Source organism: Corvus moneduloides, chromosome 5 (assembly GCF_009650955.1).
Source record: "Corvus moneduloides isolate bCorMon1 chromosome 5, bCorMon1.pri, whole genome shotgun sequence".
Lineage (NCBI taxonomy): Eukaryota > Metazoa > Chordata > Aves > Passeriformes > Corvidae > Corvus > Corvus moneduloides.
Window position 1 is genome coordinate 12,762,255 of NC_045480.1, and position 19,802 is coordinate 12,782,056.

The 19,802-nt window shown below is 40.0% G+C and overlaps 1 protein-coding gene across 1 annotated transcript in view; it reads right to left on the reverse strand.

Moving 5' to 3' along the window:
• Positions 1 to 13,985, reverse strand: part of STK32B (serine/threonine kinase 32B) — a 162,187-nt gene extending 148,202 nt beyond the window's left edge. The window contains exon 1 of the mRNA XM_032109940.1: positions 13,675 to 13,985. Within this exon, the coding sequence (XP_031965831.1) occupies positions 13,675 to 13,750 (76 nt within the window). The 5' untranslated portion in view covers positions 13,751 to 13,985. The remainder of the gene's footprint in view (positions 1 to 13,674) is intronic.
• Between the last annotated feature and the right edge of the window lie 5,817 nt (positions 13,986 to 19,802).

Here is a 19,802-nt window from a genome sequence, read left to right on the forward strand (position 1 = left end):
TTTATTATTATTATTGTCATTGTTATTATAATTTACTTTATAGCAGTTATATTCTTATCTCAACCTACATGTTTTGCCTTTTTCTGATTCTCCTCTCTATCCAACTGGGAAGGGGCGCAGAGTGAGCAAGCAGATGTGTGGTACTTAGTTGCCAGCTGGGATTAAAACCACAACAGAAATGAAATATTAAAGACTTCAAGCAAAGCAAACATAGATACACTTATGAAACAAACCAAATCCACCTCAGGTCAGCTGATACAGTGGTGACTGAGGAGAGGAGGAGGACTTCACATCAGCCACAATTCCCAAGTTATGGCTGGGGGTTGATATTAGCAGCAGGAGGTCAGTAGATTCTAAGCCACAACTTAGCTTAGATTTACTTCATATCACCACACAACAGGAAAAAATATAAAGATTTTCCTGTTGGTGGCGCTCACCTGTTGGTGAGCAGGGTGGGTAGTTGACAGATATTAATGGAAAGGACATAAGTTCTAATTTTAACCACAGAAGTTACTAGGTGCAAAGCACAAACAAACAGTGAGCTGCAGAGGATAAAATTGCTCAGTGTAGCAGAAGGCTTGTTAGTCCCTGAAACATTCAGTGGCACTAAATGTGCTTATACCAATTCTGTATAATCACAGAAAAAGAACCTCAAATAAGTTTAATTATAGATATTAGATGAAAATAAATCATGAATACTGGTGACTCAGTTCTAGAGTTCCCTACCCCATACACTGGGTTCGTTTTGATGAGAGTAAAGTATATAAAAGAAATCTATTTATATAGAGAGAAAAAGAGGGACAGAGAGAGACATAATCTCTAAAAATACATGTGTATTTGTATTATATTTTCTTAACTAGAATAAAATGGCAAATCAGTATATCAGAGCTTCTTCTGGCTGTCTATGGAATATAGTATTAAATAACCTTGGCTTCTTCACAGTACAGATTGGGAAGTTTTCCACATAGCAAAAAAAAAATTGTGGGTTTTTTTTTATTTACAGGTTGTGAAAAGGACTGGAAATCAGCTTTATATCACTAAATACTAGCAGAAACATGATGTATATGACAGTAGTCAGCAATCTTTCTTGGGTGATCTGCTGGGGTGTGTTTTTTTCCAAATTGGAATGTAGCACATCAGGAAGATTTTTACAACATCTGGGACATCCTGTCACTCAAAAATTCAGGATGACATTGATCCACATATGTCTGTGGATCAAAAGATGTATATGATCCACCTAGCAGAGGAAGGTTAGAGGGCTGACAGCAGCTGGTAGTTACTCACAGATATAAATATACCCAGGGAAGCATTTAAAATTCTCTGCATCTCACAAGTGAGAACCCTGAATGCCGCAATCTTTCCTCTGTAATGGACAGCTACAACAGTGATAGGGCCGCCTTCTATGAATGCATTTAAAATCCGTGACTGTGCCTCATCCAACACCACTGAGACAGGCTGATGGCTCCTGGCTTAGGAGCATCAACAACCTGAAGTCAAGGCAGCACTCAGCATAAGTGCTTGAAACCACTGAAAACACGGCAACCCTTCACTGCCACATATTACTTAATCTTTTCTAAACAGCAGACATAACCTCTCCTCACTCTCACAAAAGTCCTGGGAAAGCCGTTCAGAGAGCAGATGCTATCCTAGCAACAGCTGGAATTTGCCTAGCCACCAGACAAAGCTCCACTTGGATGTCCTGCCTCCCACAGCCACAGCCAACACCTATGAACCTGATTTCCAGTCCTTTTCCCAAACTATAATAGTAAAAAAAAAAGGAAAAAAAGGACAGGACAGACCAGGTGATTGTAAATAATTTTTTTGTTATTTTGAAAGCTGCCCAGGCAGCTTTACTCTAGCTGTTCTCTTCCCCTGTTCACCAACAGAGCGCTCACTAAATCCAAAAGAAAAATTATTGCCCTGCTGAACATTTGGATCAACAGCAAGTGTTAAATACTTTATGACTCCTTTCCAGCAAAATCTCACAGCACTTAGTGCTGACAATTTTGTTCAATAAAGATCAATAAATCCTTCAAGAAAGTCTCTCAATACTGAGATTTTTATGGAGAATTTCACACTAAAAATGTTTTTTTCTTTCTAAGGTATTTTCACCTGCTATTATTTTTTTGCACCATAAAACAACCCTAGTTTAATCACTCAGTTTAAAAACTTGAGCAAGAGGTCTCAAAGACATGTCACTAGGCAGGAAAAGATGTGGCAATAAGGGCATAATTGGCATGCAGTTACTGAAAAATCACATGCCAAGGCTGGGCAGAGAAGAATCTCATGAATCTGCATAAAACTTCTGTCTAATCTGTTCCTCATGTTACATCCAAATCAACCTCAATAAAAGCTAACTTTGTTTTACAGCAATTCCCCACACAGAAGATTGTACTTCTGTAGTTTTCACATGCTAAAAGAGTCAAATCTGAAGCTCGGCTTAAAATAATGACTTTTTCCTACTTCTCAAGACAATCTTCTGATGATCTCTTGTTGTTTGATTCTGTGTAGCAGTTCACAGTGCTTGCCCCAAAAGTATTTGCAGACTTTACAGCTTGGACAAAGATTTATCTAAACCTTACCCCAAAAGGCACAAAATCAATCTTCATAACATAATGTGAAAGCAATCCAGGGGGAAGTGGAAGATTTCCGACAAGTTTCAGAAAGGTGTGAAGGACACTCAGGAGGCTGACAGTGATTTTGTGATTATATTGCATCTTTGTTTTAACAAGGTAGCTAAGAACAGTTCTCATCACTCAGCAAGGGAGGTGGAACAATCTCAAAAGGAAATAATAATTACTGGAAGGATTAACTCAGTTTGCATTTTTATGTCCTAAATAAGGAACAGCAGGTGTTCCCTTATCACTGCAAAAATAGGAAAAAGAAGGAAAGTATTTTTTGCCCACTGCAGCAGACTGCCTTGCAGTATATTTGTCTTACTAAATACAATAGTCTTTCTTACACAGAACAGTGCTAGCAATAGAATGATGAAGTCAGTGCTCTATTTTATTCAGTATCATATCAAGCAAAAAATGACAGGGCAGAAAAGTACACCGGTTGTAGAACTTATCTAAATGTTTCTAAATTTGATATTATTAAAAAAAAAAAAAAAAAAAGAAAAAAGAAAGAAAATGAGAAAGAAAGAGTGAATAAACACAAAATCAATAAAATATTACCAGATAGAAGTCAAAAGCACTGATTTAATTCACATTTTGATTCAGATAAACAGACTGTATGGTAGATTTGATGAATATATCTAAAACAGCTTTTTTCAAAATATACCAAAATAGAAAAAGTTTAATGAAGTATAAAATAAAGAAGCATACTTCAATTTAAAAGGAAAATACCTTTGTCTTTATTATGGAATGAATGAAGCTTAGGTGTCTACCTCGTACTTAGTACCCATATCAGAAAATACAATACAATATTTTTAAGAATGAAAGCATTACAGTATTTGATACTTTTGTGTCAAGACCCGTGACAGCAATCATAGAAAAGAGGTGTAGGAGAAAAACTGATTATAAAGAATCTTCCACTAGTTGTAACAGAAATAAATCATATGCAAAACTGGAAAACAAACCTTGACAGACTGACTACCAGTGAAATAAACTGAAATCACAGAATCATACAGTATTTTAGGTTGGAAAAGACCTTTAAGATCTTTGAGACCAACCATAAACCTAACACTGCCAAGTCCACCACTAAACCATGTCTGAAAGAGCCCAATCTCCAGTAAGTTTTCCTTGCCAGGTTGGAAAATACAGAAACCTGATAGTCTTTAGAAAAGAGGTGGTGAATTAAGAAGACTTTTATAGACATCTTTTTGCAGAGTTCAAATTTCCAGTGATTAAAACCAGAACTGTCCAGTGACCTCACAGATCCTAGCCTGTCCATTCAGACTGTTTCATTTACTCAGTAAAATACACAAGTTGATGAGAGTCAAAGTGGAAGTTAAGGAGTTAGAGATAAGGTCAAACTGAGCATGTGAGAGACTGCATGTAAATAAGTCTTCTAGCTATTGGAGTGGAAAATAACATTTGGAAACGAAAGGAAGGAAGTCCTCATTTCTGTGACCCAAAAGTACAACCCTACTAGTATCACTGTTGATGGATATTTGAGGTGAATGCTGACTGCCTAAGGGAATAGACCAGTGTATAACATCAGGGTTTTCTTGAGGACAACATGAATACACATCATATGCGGCACTTCCATTGTATTTGTCAGATTTTAGTAAGTGAGGAATCTGGGATGGAAAGCCTGGTAGTATTCGCTAGTGAACAGATGCCTTCTTTCTTTCCTCCAGAAATGTGTGTTTTATAAAGGTACAGTACTATACTGTAGAATACAAATAGTATATATTGGCCTAACTATAAAACTGTACTGTATACATGTAATGTAAAATTTAAACAGTATAATGTTAATTTCTAAGAGTTTAAAATTAAATAAAAGGATTTTCCATGAAATACTGTATTAAGGCAATCAGTTCTAGGTCTTGATGAACATATTGATGCTCAACATCCTCTTGTACTGAGAAGGTGTAGGCATCCTGGGCCTCACCAGAGCTCATCTGCAGACACAATGTGATTTGAACATACATTTCTGATAAAGGAAATAGTTTCCTGTGATCAAGTACAGCCAAACAAAAAAGTGTTATTTTTCAAAACATTTAATGTATAAGAGACTGAACCCTAGAGAGTAAACCAACTTTGTTCTTCTTTAATCGTAGGAGAAAAAACCCAAGACATTTGCCTGCTCTTTTTCTGCAAAGACCCTGTATTTGCTATTCATGCCAAATTTCTATTGAGTCCAGGGGAACTCAGAGTATGATTTAGTAAAGAAAACAACTTTTATTGATCTCTTCAGTTTTTTATGTTTGTGTAATAATAATCTTTTACTTTTTCCTGTTGCAGGGAATCTTATATACGCACACACATACATGGTGTTCACAGGCACAACAGCAAATTAGGCAACAGTCCAACATAGGCCTATGTTAGGCAGTAAGTAATGCCATTCATGGTAATCAATTTAACTAGTTCACTAAAATAAGCAGAACTGTGCTCAGGAGAGATCACACCCTCTGATGTGCACACTGCTTACTACTGCTGCTCTTCCCATCCAAAATGTCCAGGCTTTTCCTGCTGAGTTTGGTGGGTGTCCTGTATATTTTGTTCCTTTCCCTCACATGTTTTACATGATAGGATGCTGTGGAGCTCCTCTACCGGACTGAACTAGAAGCTGTCCTTTTTAATTGAATATTCTCTCAGAAATTTTTGCTTTGTATTGATTGATCTCAGTAGCAACCTATTCTCTTCTACACCTTTCCCATCATCTCAGCATTAGCTCACTCTGGCTAAGTCAAAATGTTGTGAAACCTCCAAAATAACTTGACAATCTCTCCTCTATTCCACCCTTCAGTGCTTAGTCACAGGTGTCACAGCCCACCAGGTTTTGCTTTAGGAAGGTTTCGCCTTCTGCCTCCCCAAGCTTGCTTTTTAATGAGAAAGCTAGAAAAGAGTGAGTCTTGTGCTTGGCCAACAAAACCCTGCCTTCTTTGGTTTTATGCCCACATTCAGAAGATACTGTACAAAGACAGTTCTGGTGAGACTGGACCTACTTTCTCTGAGTATCCATGAGCAAGATCATAATTCCTTACTATGCGTTTTTTCCCAAAAATTTTCTTGGCCATTTTCTAATTCAGTCAGGTACAACATTTGATTCCAGGCTGAACTTCACTCATTGGACAGTGTGATACCCAAGGTACACAAAAAACTGCTTCCCTCCCTAGAAGCTACTGCTGGCTTTGTAGCCCACATTCACACATTCACATCAAGGAATTCTTTCACTTTTATGCCAAGTGCTATCCATGACTCAGTGTCTGTCACACTGGAGCCAGGTGGGAGGAAGTAGATCTGTTCCCCCTTGTTCTATGGGAAACTGTCAGAACTTTTGAACTCTCCTAGAAGTGAAGCCAGTATTGAGGAGTAGAGTCAGTTTAACATCTCTGTACATTTGAAAACCATTAGCCCTGGGATAAAACCAAACATTTACTTCTCAGATTGCCACCCCTTCCACCATTCAACTTTGCCAGTCCTTCAGAACCCAGCTGCTCTTTGGCACAGAAAACATCAGCAGCACAGCTGAAGCAGCAGAGCCTTTTCACTGCAAGCAACAGCTGTGGGCAGGGACAGGAGACAATGTCTGAATTTGTGAAGGAGGGATTGTAAAAGCAATGGTGTTGAGATTGAGACAATAATCTTGTTATCTCAGAGTTTATTTCATAATCAGAATTTTCCCTGATCTTGAATAGGAGTCTCTGAGCTTACCTTGCTTGATGCTTGGTTAGCTTTGAATTATTTATACTTAGTTATACACAAAAAGCCTATCTTGATATGCAGGCACACTACTGACACATATTGCAACATGGATAAAATGTTACCTCTGTGAGCATGTCCTCTATAACAAGTCAACAAGAAATTCCTTAACAGTCTTAGACATAGGTGTCATGTCAACCACTTCTGCAAATTTTAGAAGTCTACAAAAGCAGCAGGAAAGACTTACATTATGCCTTTTTTTAAGATGGAGGTCCTGACAAGGATGTTTCCACCACAGCAGAAAACTAAATTGGAATTGTAGTAAATATTATTAGGAAGGATCTTGAAAATTTATCTGGTCCACCTCTAAGATATTGCTGGCAGAGATTTTGTTGAATCTGGATCATGTAAAGTAAAGTAGAATTGGCAAATACTGCCCGTGGAAAGGATCTTTGTTCTAATCCTGACAGTGTGAGGTAAATCTGATATTGCACAACATTTTTAGGACATTCAAATGGTGGAACAGAGATGCAGCTCATTTGAGATAGCAAGAAGCTGAGGTGAAAGTGCCAGATCCATCTTCTTTAGAGTTCTCTGTAAAAAAGGGAAAACTGATACAGTATCAAACTTCACCTACAATTATCAGTGTCTGAAGAGGTCCACATTATTTGTGTGCATAGCACCAAAGCCTGAGTCACGAAGACGAGGGCTGATGGTGATTGCAATGTCATGATATTCCTTCTGAACCTCCTTCAGCAGACCATGTAAACTGTCAACAGCAGTTTGGTAGTTGGTACCTTTGTGGCTGCCTGAAATTATCATATTGTTCTCCTGTGCTCTCCTTCCCATCTATATTCTCCTACTGTCTCATATCATGCTGTAAGTGTAAACTCAACACTGATCTGTTTTGTGCTGTGATTATACAGACACTGGTATTAGGGTTTCCAAAGTGTTTTGCACTACCCATAATGATGACTTCCTGTCTAAAGTTCAATAAATAGAAAATGAAATTGTATAAAATTCAACATGGTCATAAAACAAGTAAAAAAAATATACAATGGTCTGGATCTAATTTATCTAAAACATTGATATTCCACATAAAATAATGCCTTTGACAGCTGTGGCTTTCAACAGAACTGCCTTTGAGCAGTTTTTAAATCACATTGTGGTATTCTTATCCAACTGAGTTCTAAAGGGAACTGGAATATTCATCTTTGCAAAGAAAAAATTAAAATGCAATGCAACACACCATAGAACTTCCAAGAACAAAGTAAAAATCCAGCAGAAATATTGATCCCACATGATGTTTGCTACTTTCTCTAACAGAAGGTATTTAGATGCCAAACCCTTTATTTAAGTGTTCTTTAGGGCTGTATTTTATGGAACAAGTAGTTTGAAGGAGTGTGTTATTATCTCGTGATTCAAGTTGAGTGCAGCAGCTCTGTGACTGCATCAGGCGTTATCCATTACAGCTCTGTGGCAGCAGGATGATGAGCACTATCACATCACTGACAATAAGTGGACACTGCATACTCTGTTCTCAATCTGACTCATTTTGACATTTAACCACTGCTTTAAATTGGTTCCAAGCAAAACTCGTTTGTCATTTTTCCCTATGTCACTTTACAGTTCTTCAGCTTTCACAGCCCTTATATACAAACTCAGCCATTATGCTCAGAATTTAACTACCTGAATCCATACTAAATTGCAGGCATTTTTCTTGGGCTCTGCATCTGGGTCTTAGGCTTTTAGTACAAGTCTTTTCAGCAGATGGACATTTAATAATGATGTTTTCTGACACTCACCAACAATTTCAAATCCTTCATTTAAGATGAAGGCTTTTCTAAAGAGGAGAGGTAGAAATCAATTTTGAATTACATCTTCAAATTGGAAGTTTAACTCCAGAGAATGCATGCTATATTCTCTAGTATGTAAGATTTCCATTGAGCTCTGTAGTTATGACACTACAGCAGAACAAAGCCTTATGACCCAGGCAAGGAAGTGGGACTTCAGCACTTCCTTGAGGTAGATACATGAGCACTGAAGTGAAACAGGTTCCGGCCACGGAGAATAAGCCAAGGTATGTTGCTGTGCCTCATTTCCCACACACAAGACTACACTACTGAGGCACAGCCTGTCACAATGATCTCCACAGAGGGGTGTTCAAGCTCTACAACTTCAGGATACTCAGTGAAAGGCTCTTTGGAAATACATATTTACTTTAAATGTAAAGTCATGTACTACAAAAATAAAAACAAGCTCTTTAAAGGTTCAGTACACTTATTTCTAAAAGTAACTGTACCAAAGCTGCCTTTTTGAGCCCCAAATAATCAAATACAACTGCCATATCACTTGGCAGAACCAGCTTCTAACTTCTAACACTTTGTTTCTTATCCTTTCCTCTGTATCTTCCACCACAATGTAGGCAAATACATTATTCCTGTTTGATAGTACTAATATCTCTTCTGAGTCAGCTCCTTTCTAAATTACTCTTTTCGACTATTTCATTTACACATTTTGAATATGATTGAAATTTTAACTGAACATAGTCAAGCAAATCCACCATGAAAGACACTCTTCACAGACACTAGTTTGTTAATATATTCATTACTTGTGATATTTACTGAGAATTTGCAAGGAACATTTACCTATGGTGACTATTACCCTTGCTCTTCTATTTCCATTCTTGTGAACATATTGCTGTTTCTGAAGAGTTGAACATGAGGAAAAATTTACTTCTTTGCTCTCCTGATATCAGTACTGGATATATGTATTCAGGAGAGGGTAGTTATGAGAACAGGAAACATTCAAGGTGAAAAGAGTCAGGTTCCTGTGCCTTGGTAGTATTAACCAAAATAAAACTGTTTTCCTTTTACCTGAATTGATTACACAATTTGGGTAGTACCTGGCTTAAAATGCTTTTTAAATGTCTGAAAAAATGTAGTTACACACAATATAAGTATCTAGCTTTGGTAAGAGGTAGTGATGTTGCACAACACCAGACCTAATTCTCTATCCAACCTATACAGCAATAAAAGTCAAGAAATGAAACATATTTTTCTGTATCATTAGCTGAGTGCAAGGTCTAGGCAAACAAAGGGCTCTGTTCCCTGGATTATTCCTAGCTGGTTTTGTGCTTTAACCCAGGCTAAGAAGAAAAACTGATATTAATACAGCATGGTTTTACCAGAAGTTTTTTGCACATGAGTAACCAGACATTTCTCCTTGATGACAAACTTATTTTGTAAATGATAGAGTTGGCTTAAAATTAATTTTTCTCAGTTTCAGTGGAATGATAAGTAAGAAAGTATAAGGAAAGCTGAATATGATAAGGATTAACTGGCAAAATGCAAGGTGGACATCTGTGTTGGTTTTGGCTGGAATACAGTTAATTTTCTTCACAGCAGCTAGCATGGGGCTCTGTTTGGGATTTGTGCTGGAAACAGTGCTGATAACTCAGGTATGTTTTAGCTATTGCTGAGCAGCTCTTCCTCAGATTCAAGGCCTTTTCTGTCCATCATCCCATCCCACCAGTGAGGAGGCTGGGGGTGCACAAGGAGCTGGGAGGGGACACAGCCAGGAGAGCTGACCCCAACTGACCCAGGAACATCCCACACTATATGGCTTCGTGCTCAGGATATAACGCTGGGTGAAGAAGAAGGAAGAGGGAAACATTCAGTGTGATGGCATTTGTCTTCCCAAGTCACCATCACATGTGATGGGCCCTGCTCTCCTGGGTGTGGCTGAACACCTACCTGCCCCTGGGAAGCAGTGAATTAATTACTTGTTTTGCACTGTGTTTGTGTGCACAGCTTTTGTTTTCCCTATTAAACTCTCTTTATCTCAACCCACGAACTTTCTCACTTTTATTCTTCCAATTCTCTCCCTCATCCCACTTGGGGGGAGTGAGCAAGTAGCTGTATGGGGCTGAGTGAGTTGCTGGTTGGGGTTAAACCATGACAGTAACACTGGAAAAAGTATTATTTAGAAGTGGGAATTATGAGGTTGGCAGGGGTTAACAGCAAAGAAGATCAAGTCTGGATATGATCCAGCTGAATACTTACATGAAGTGTTCAGTGGTCTTGATAACTGGGATGGAGCTGATCAGAGTGGTGATAATTTAAAACACTGGATAAAGAAGAATCAGAGTGTTGCAAGGAAAGAAGTGAGTGATCATCTTTGAGACTATGAATAATAGAAATGGACCAAAATTCAGTCCTGCAAAAGGCCATGTACAGAGGAACATCAAGAATTTCTAATGTAGATTGGAGTTCATCAATGGAAATTACTGAGCAGGGCACTGACCACAGGGTGACAGAACTATCCACATGGTATGTCCATGAAAATGGCATATGTAGTTAGTTATAGGCTGTACTAGAAGTTATTTCCAGTAGACAACAGGATGTATTTTTCCAACACAAGGTCCTGGTGAAAACTACAGTTCTGTGTGTAATTTGGGTTATCTGTGTGAAACCAAGACAGGTTCAAATGCAGACAGATGCAGGGCACAGCAAACTAGAAAGCAGTAGAAATAGTAGAAAAATAGAAGAGGTTTCCCTACAAACCAAAGAGTGAGAGGGGACATTTTTGCTGTCTGTCAAAGCCCCAGAGTAATCCTGGAGGGGGGAGAGCATTTTAAACTAACAAAAACTTGAAATAAACACAACTCTTATAAATAGGTTTAAGAAACATTTAGTCAGGAAAACAGATGTTTCTAACCATTCAAAGAGAGACATTCTGTAAGATCCTGATAATAAAAATGGAACGCAGAGAACTAATGTAGCTGGTAAAAATGGTACGCATTACAGCCTTCAAAAAGATTAGTGTATGGAAATGATGTGGTATACTGTCTGTAATAACTGGGGACTAACAGCATGCAGTTCAGGCCTCTGATTCTCTAGAATAATTTTTCTATTATCCTGAGCATGGTGTGGAGTCTACATATGACTTACAGTTTTTAGATCTACTCGATGGATCAGCACCTCTTCTCATCAGAAAGCAGGAGTTGTAACTCTGGAACAGACACCCTGTAGGCTTGTCAGGCAGCACCTGGGTGCTCTTCACACACTATTTCCATACATTTATTTGTTAAGTAATACACTGAGTAAGTAACTTTTTTCTACGATTTACAGAGCGACATTACATTGTTTTAAACCTTTTCTTCAAAAATTCATGTTTTATTCTACATCCATCATCAATATGTATGAATATAAAATGACAATACTTTATTCTGCTCGTTTTTATAATTTTAAGAGGCAGCTGTGATATTATACACAGTACACGAAATAGCTTATTTTCTACTATTCCTACATCTTCATGCACAATTTACTGATTCCAGTTCTCTCTGAATTGTCATTCTTGAGCAAAATTATACCATCTCAAGAAACAAATCCACTTTCTCTTGTTATACTTTCTCTTTAGCTTTTTTTGTTTTTAAATTACACATTGAGTGCAATATTGTGGAAAATGGTGACTTTTTTAGCTACTAGTGGGAATATGAAAAAAACAGCTTCATTTTGCATTAAATTCTGTAAGATACTTTTTCAAAGAGGAGATATTTCCCCATATTGTTTAGGTACTTGGGAAAATGCCATCCTGAACAATATTTTGTAAGTAGTATTGGAAACTGGTTATTGTTTCAAAAGCAACGGACTCTTCTGAACTAGACAGTTGTGCCAAGCAAAATATCTTAAGAGGAATAAAAGATTAGGTTAGGAACATTCATAATGGGGAAAACCACCTCAGAACAAAACAAAACCATGCAAAGAATAAATAATGACCTAATAGAAATCCATAAATACTTCATGTGCTTTTTTTATTAGCTGTTAATAATGGCTGCATTACAGAAACATGTTCCTGATGGAAAGGGAACTAAGTGGCATGAAGGCATCTCTGCAATAATTTACTATTGGACTTTGTTCATTTTGTTTAAAAATTGACCACACTTTTGTATCATGGAAAAAAAAAGTAAGGTGGTAATAATTAATGGAAACTGCTAACTCAGGAGAGCCCAATTAAAAGTCTTCAAAGGCAGGAGCATGGGTGTCCTTTTACCTTAGGGTGTCTAGACAGCATGCTTTCACTCTGGAGTATTTCTCAGTGAGTTACCTCGAGGTTTACAACACCAATTGTGCATGGTCGAGACTTTACCTGGGGGGAGGTGTGGGGGACTCTTTCTCATTTGTATGCTTACACAGCATGACCCATGGTAAAAGTCTGAAATTTTAAATCAGTGCAAGAAAATGACAGCTATGGCTCCACAATACACAAATGGTAAATAATCGGTCCCACTCCCCACACAAACAATGGAATGTTGTAAACCACACCTCACCAAGCTTTACCAAGGAATAGGGAATGGTAATCTTGTCTTAATGTATGTAAAGTGCTTAAAAGGGTGAATATATCTTTACTTGCATTTTAGACATTTCCCCCCTACTAGCAAAACAATACAAATATCTCCATGTGCCCTGAACATACATGTTTTTGACTTGTTAAGAAACCCAGGTAGCCAAAACAATGTGAGTCTATTAAGGCATAATCACTTCCTAAAAAAATATATTGGGAACTTCTAGAGAAGGAATACGCTCAAAATTAAGCACCCATTGCCTGGATAGGCAGCAACATCTATTCCATAAGTAACATTAAAAACATTTCTATGTTCATATACAAATATCTGCTTTCTAAGAGTGCCGTGTTCTCTCTGCTTCAAGACCCAAAATTTTTTAAATTGAAATGCATTCACATAATTCCAATCAATTACAGTCTACATTGGAAAATGACATTGAAATGCATAAAGAGAAAAGAAACACCACATTTTAGGCAAACTTTTCCATTGCCTTCCAAAAACTTTACAAGACACACTTTCTTATGACATATTATCTAGGCAGGGAGTAGAAACTCAGAGTAAGAAAACAAGCTAAAAAAAGTTTCAGAAAGTATAGGTGATGGAAGAAGTCTAGAGTAAGAGAGACATCACCATTTCAAACAGGCAGATGGGCAAAGAGAGAACCATAAACAAAAACAAAAATGTGGGCATCCATCTCCAAAACGATGCCCATTCATAAACGCAGGTATGAAGTTACCTGCCATGTGCTTCAACCCCAGCTGACGATGTGCTAGACTTGAGCCTGTGCCTAAAAGCAGCCACCCACTCTCTCGGTGTGGATGGCTGGACAAAGGCGGGCTCTGCCGCTGCTGCCCCGGGCAGCGCACCCGCAGCTGGCAGCCCGCGGGAGGACCTGCGCCCGCGGCTCCCGCACGGAGCGGGCCCGGACCCCGCACGGCCAGAGGCGCCGCGGCCCCGGAGCAGCCCGGCGGGGCCGGGCGGGGCGCGGTTCGGTACCGCGGACAGCTCCGCACTCACCGTCCTCGTTCTCGTCGAAGACGGGCGCCCTGTGGGAGTGGCCGCCCCCCATGTTAGTCCGCGGCCGGCTCCGCATCCCCCGCCGCCAGCATCCCGCGGAGCGCGCCGGCGGCACCCCGGCGACGGGGCAGCTGCCCGCCCGCCGCCTGCCCGGCCCCGGCCCCGGCCCCGGCCCGGCCCGGCCGGGGGAACCTCCGCAGGGCTAGCAGTCACCCTGCGACATGAAAGCGATCCGTCTGCCCCTGGCAGAGACCGCTGCTGGCTGGAGCGCACCGACTTGGCCCTTCTCTCATCGCGGAGGGGCAGGGGAGGGAGGGAGTTAGGGGAGGAGGGAGGGATGGAGGGGGGGAAAGGGGAGGGAGGAGGCGGAGGTCCTGCTGCTGGTGGCTTTTGGTAAGCGGTAAAAGCTGGATCTACCTGGATCCTCCCGGATCCTCCCTCCTCCGCTTTTCCTCCTCCGAGACCTCCACAGGGGAACGCGGAACCCCCGCTCCCGCCCCGGCAGCGGGGCTGGCCCCGCGCCCTGCCCTGCCCGCCGCCCTGGCGGCGATGTCTGATGGGGAGCGGGTGTAGAGCTGCTCCTGCCGCCCGGCCGGGCTGGCGGCACCGGCCGCCCAGGGCTCCCGAGGCGCGGGAGAGGCAGGGAGGTGAACGCTGCCCTGGCTCCAGATGGGTTTTGTTTTGCCTCCCGACTGGGAGGGCGCGTTCATGCCCGGCAGCCCGGAGGGACGCGGCCGGCTGGCCGAAGTTCGCTGAGTTTACAAAGTGGCAGAAAGAAGCAAAGGGAGCTGCTCCCGGCCGCTCGCTCCCCCGGCGGGGCGGCCCCGCCAGGCTCGGCCGGAGCGGGCGCGGCGCGGGCAGCCCGGCCCCGCAGCGCCACCTGCCGCCCGCAGCGGGCAGCCCCGGCGCAGGGGCGGCTCCGGTGGTCCGGGCGTGCGGCTCCTGCAGAGATGTGTGTGTGTGTGTGGACATGGACACGTATAAATGCGTACACATACGCATGTGTACACCTGTGCATCTGGAAATCACTCCCCTGTAAAAGTGCATTGGGGAAAATTGCCAGCACCGGTAAGGGATAACACGGATCACCTGCCATGTAGCAAGCAGTAAGGGCTTTCTAGGCTTGCTATTCTATAGACAGAAATAGCTGTATCACTCCCTTACAAAAATCCTACCGTTAGCAACTTTTGAGGTGAAGTAGAAACAATTGCGTTTGGCACTTCCTCCAAAGGGAAACAGATAAAAAAAATAAATATCCATATTATTATTGTATCCAGGTCAAAGCCTTTGCAGTTCCTGTAGGGGAAACCTGCAGACAAAAAAAAAAAAAAAAAAAAAGAAAATCAAATGGAAGTTGCATTTTTGGCTTCTTCACTGTTACGAGGGGAGAAGAGGGAGAAGGAATTGGAGCTTGAAGCCAGGGTATATGTATTTCCTTATACACAGGCAGAGAGACTTTAATGTTCTCCTGTAATGTTTACCACCCTTCTTTCAGTATAGCTGTTTAGAAATGCCCAAGAACAAATACTACATAAAGCAGAACTTTCAGTCTCTTTGCTTATGATTTTTACGTGGCTTAGTTTCTTTCGTCACCTGTCTTTGAACCCAATATAATGCTGCTATAACCTTTCTGGGAAAGGCTGATTAGACTTAAATGAAGTGGGTAAGACCCTCTACTGTGTGGCTAAGAGCTTAGAGCTTGCAGCAGCTACAAACCCAGAAAACTGATAAATTCAGACATGGTGATATTTTTTCCATAAGAAGGCATGGACAGATTGTATCACCTGCTGATGCCCTTTACTTAAATTATTTGGTTTGCCGTTATTTCCATATGAAAGCATCTACAGAATAGGGAAGCTTTCAAAACTTTGACCAATGACTGTTCTTCTAAAATGTAGTCTGGAAAGCATGACTTACTTTTGTTATTCTTTTGTTTATTACTCACCCATTCAAAGATTTAGCCATCCAGTCAAAAGCAGAGGTAATATCATGTTACTGAGGTTATATTCCTTCAGTCAGAAGAGAGTAATAGTATTTAGAAATCACAGACCTTCAGCTCTCTTTTGGGTTAACTAGCCAACACAGTGCTTTATGTTAATTCATTTTCTTTGGCAGGACCAAGCATGACTGCACTTAGAGTTTAACACATTTCAACTGATAAGAGTCACCTTCTGCCTGAGCTAAGGGCTTACATCCAGTCAACCTAACTGGTTCAATTCATGTGAAAGTTTTTTAAAGTCACCTTCCAAGTAACATAAAGAACTAATTTGCCAGTAAGTCCCCAGGCTGATCATTTTACACACAAGAAACACACCCATAGAATATAGATATGAGGAATAAGCAAGAGCAGTTTGGTATTCCTTTGCATGCAGAAAATACAAATTAATTAAAAATTACTTAAAACGACCTCCAAGAGTTATTCTATTTCTTTTTTACATCTGACATCCTTCATATATACCAAAAGTCTAATGAGTCTTCTGAGATGACTTTCTTGATTTCATATGACAAGGCCCATCATGAAACAAAACAGTTCTAACAATTTTCAGAACAATGAGTTGTCTTGGTCCATTAATTAGTCACTCCAACTAGGCTGATGTATCTTTTTGGCTCCTTTTTGACAGCTTTGCAATAAATCTGTCCTTGATTTGTAAAAAATTCTGGCTTATGTTTAAACCTCAGCATAGCTAGGAGGTTAAGACAAATGGCATGCTGTGTTAATGGGAGATGTGAAAAATTAGCATATAGTAATAAAGTATTGATGAGACATTCTTTTTTTGATTTATTAATTGATAACATTATATTCCTCTATAAGTCTTGCACTTGAGTAGTGCCAGCCATTATCCTTCACAGTCATTTTCTATAGAAACAGACCAAAAACATGATAGTCTGACAAGAATTGTTGCATTTGCTGTTCTGAAAGCAATGTAATGTATTCTTTGTGTCAGTGTCTTTGCTGTGAACTAAGGTGTGTTTGTATGATACTCACGAGCTTCCTGGAAGCATCAGTGTTTCTGCAACTAAATCAAAAGTTGTTTACATAATGGTGTCCAGTGGCATGAAGCTTAGATGTGTGCTCAGAGCCCAGCAAAGACTCAAGGAAATCAGTGGCAGTTTTCCAGTACCTTTGACATGAGTAATATCAAGCCTTGGACACACAGGCTCTTTATTCATGTGGTCCTGGGTTGCCCTTTGTCCTTTGCAACTCTGAATGAATGCTAAACTCTGAACAGATACATAACTCCAGTATCTTTTTTCTTAAAAATATTCAGAACCATCTGAATTCCATTGCATCTTCTTCAAATTTAGCAACAACTCTTCAAGAACAATTACTCATATGTTTTTCCAATTGCTTTTGTAAACCAGAAATAAGTCTGAAATTCTCTATCATAACATCATGCATATCAGTAAAGCTCTCTGAAGCCTGAGAATTCTCAGAACAATCAAATGTTTACTCTTCTGGGACAGAGATTTCTAATCTACAAGCAGTCCATTTCTAAGTCTTGTAAGACCAAAACCAAACCCAAATTCTCATGCTTTTCTTTTCTCTTAAAAGACAATCAGGTTTTTCTTGAGGTAAACGAAATTCTAAACTTAAAAACTCATTTTATTTTTAGCAGATAACTGCTGCATAACCCATGCAGAAAACACAGTAGGGAAAAAGGACAGTCTAATAGAGCTGTTTTCTTCCCCCTCTTTTCTTTCCCCCTTCCTCCTGCAATCAGCATGAACATCATTTTAAGATATTGTTTTACATTTTCATTTAAGGCCTATGTTGTCTGGCTTAGATTAATAGTGATTTTTTCAGATCTCCACGCAGAGTTTGCAATAAAGAAAATCAAATACGATTACACTCCTTTGCATTATAAAACTTCCCTCAGGGAATTCAGTGGTTTAAAGCCAGTAATTCTGTGATTACAGCTTTTGTATTAAAATGCTTCTGATGAGACTTACGGGGTGAGGGTGACCTTACAGTTCTTGATTTCACAGCATACCTTGTTGGTATGCTAATATTTGTAAATTGCAGACTGTTTACACTGACATTTTTGTGTTTGAATACTATCCTGGAGTTAACAAAGAAGATATTGAAATAGCATCTTTTATCTTTATGGTTATGACTACTTTAAAAAGAAAGATGATGGGTAAAATGTCCCCTCCTTCAAAACCAGTAGGGTCCCCACATCTATTCTAGTCTAGTCTAGTCTAGTCTATTCTAGTCTAGTCTAGTCTATTCTATTCTAGTCTATTCTTTGACTTTGCACAGGACTGCAGTAAGCTCACTTTGGCTGTTCACTACGTCAGCCGAAGAGGTGGTAAATCTCCTCAAACTCTGTTTCCAAGCCACATATGCTCTCCCCCAAACCCTTTCAGATCAGTAGGATGTGACAAAAGGCAGAACATGCTGAAATCAGAAGAAAAATTTTTTCTTTCCATGGTTCGCTCTCAGAAGATGGCCTCTGCTCATATTTCTTTTTGTTTTAGAGAACTTATGCATTGGGAGTATTTGCTAAAGAACCAAGCAAGAGGCAGGAACTGGAATTACATGCTGACAGTCTTCTAGTCACTCGTCAGGCGTAAGTGCTTGCTGTTCCCAAGAAAGGCCAGAGACTGTGCAAATTGACTGACTCCTATTTCACTCCAGATGAATTTGGAGAAAGCTGTTTCTTGTAAGGCTCTATCAAAATAATGTTAAAACCCTGGAGTTTTATTGAGATTTACTGTGAAAAGCAGTGAGTCCAATTGGCATCATCTGGCATTTCCATGCAGGAAACAGATTATAAATTCAAGCATTGATTAAAGTTTCCAACAATTGGTTCAAGCACAGACCAAAGTTTCCTTTACTTCACCAAAGTTAAGACAATCCTGGAAGAGAGTGGCTTAGTTTGGTTTCACAACCTGCTCTCCCAACTGCTCCTTCCCCACCCATCCCATCTCTATTCCCCAAGACACCAGTTTAAAGCATAACAGAGTTTTGGACTAATCCCAGTATAGGTCACCAGGCATGGATTTGTGTGAGGATAAAAGCAGCTATAGCAAAGATTATGGAGTATGGAATAAATTCATGGACAAGTCATGCACAATCAAATCTTGTGGTTAGAATGTGAGTGTTTCTTTTCCCATCATCCATTTTACATGGAGGTCGGCAGGTTTCACTGTTATTTATAAAAGGCTGCCAGCCAGCTCCTTCATTTGCATTGCATCTGTGTGAACACAACACAACTGTGTGTATTTACTTATACCTGCTGTATCCTCAGCCTTCTTTCAGGAGAGAAAGAAAGTTGATGGTCCCAGCTAAGCTTAGGAAATCATAGAAAACTTTTACCACCTTTAAAAGGACATAAAGGGCAAGAAGAACAAGGATGCCTGAGTAAGTAATATACTAGAGCAAAACTGGAACAATTTATTTGTACAGAACCCTATACAGATAAAGAGGGGAAAGTAATTTCTATATTACATCAAATACACTGGGGTCCTAATTGCAGTAGGTTTGGGGCTGGGCTTCAAGTTAAGTTCTAGTCTTACTTATCATATATACGTTATCTGTACAATACTGGGATGCCAGCCAAATAGCAAAACCAGATTGAATTATCTACTTGCACAGCAAATACCATTCCAGCACTGGCTCTAGAAAGAGTCCCCAACCCGCTGGAGTCCCTCAGAAGCTCATTGTCTGTAGAAAGGAAGTCAGCTTCCTGTGTGTATTCAAGGAGGGAAAAGAAAATGGTTAGTGGAATCTGAGATCAAAAGTAGTTACAGGTCCAGAACTGCTGGCCCCAGTTTGGACATATTACTATTGAGTTGTGTTTTTGCAATTGGCTTCAGTCACAGCCTGATCAGGTCCATTATGCCCATCTTGTGATTTGACACTGTTACACTGAATCTCAGATTGATAAATCCTAAGCAATTTTCACTGCAGTATATAGCAGAAATCACTTCAAAATAGAGAGCATTTTGTTCTTTTGTAGCTTTTACCTGTTTTCTGTGGAATTCAACGTGGTATGCATTATTTATTTCCCTCAGCACAGAAATAGCACAGAAAACTTGTGAAAGACTTTCCTAAGTACCTTCCTTGATATGACTGAAGTTTTGAAGTCCTGGATGTGAGAGAGCAAACCCCAATGGTACAGCTG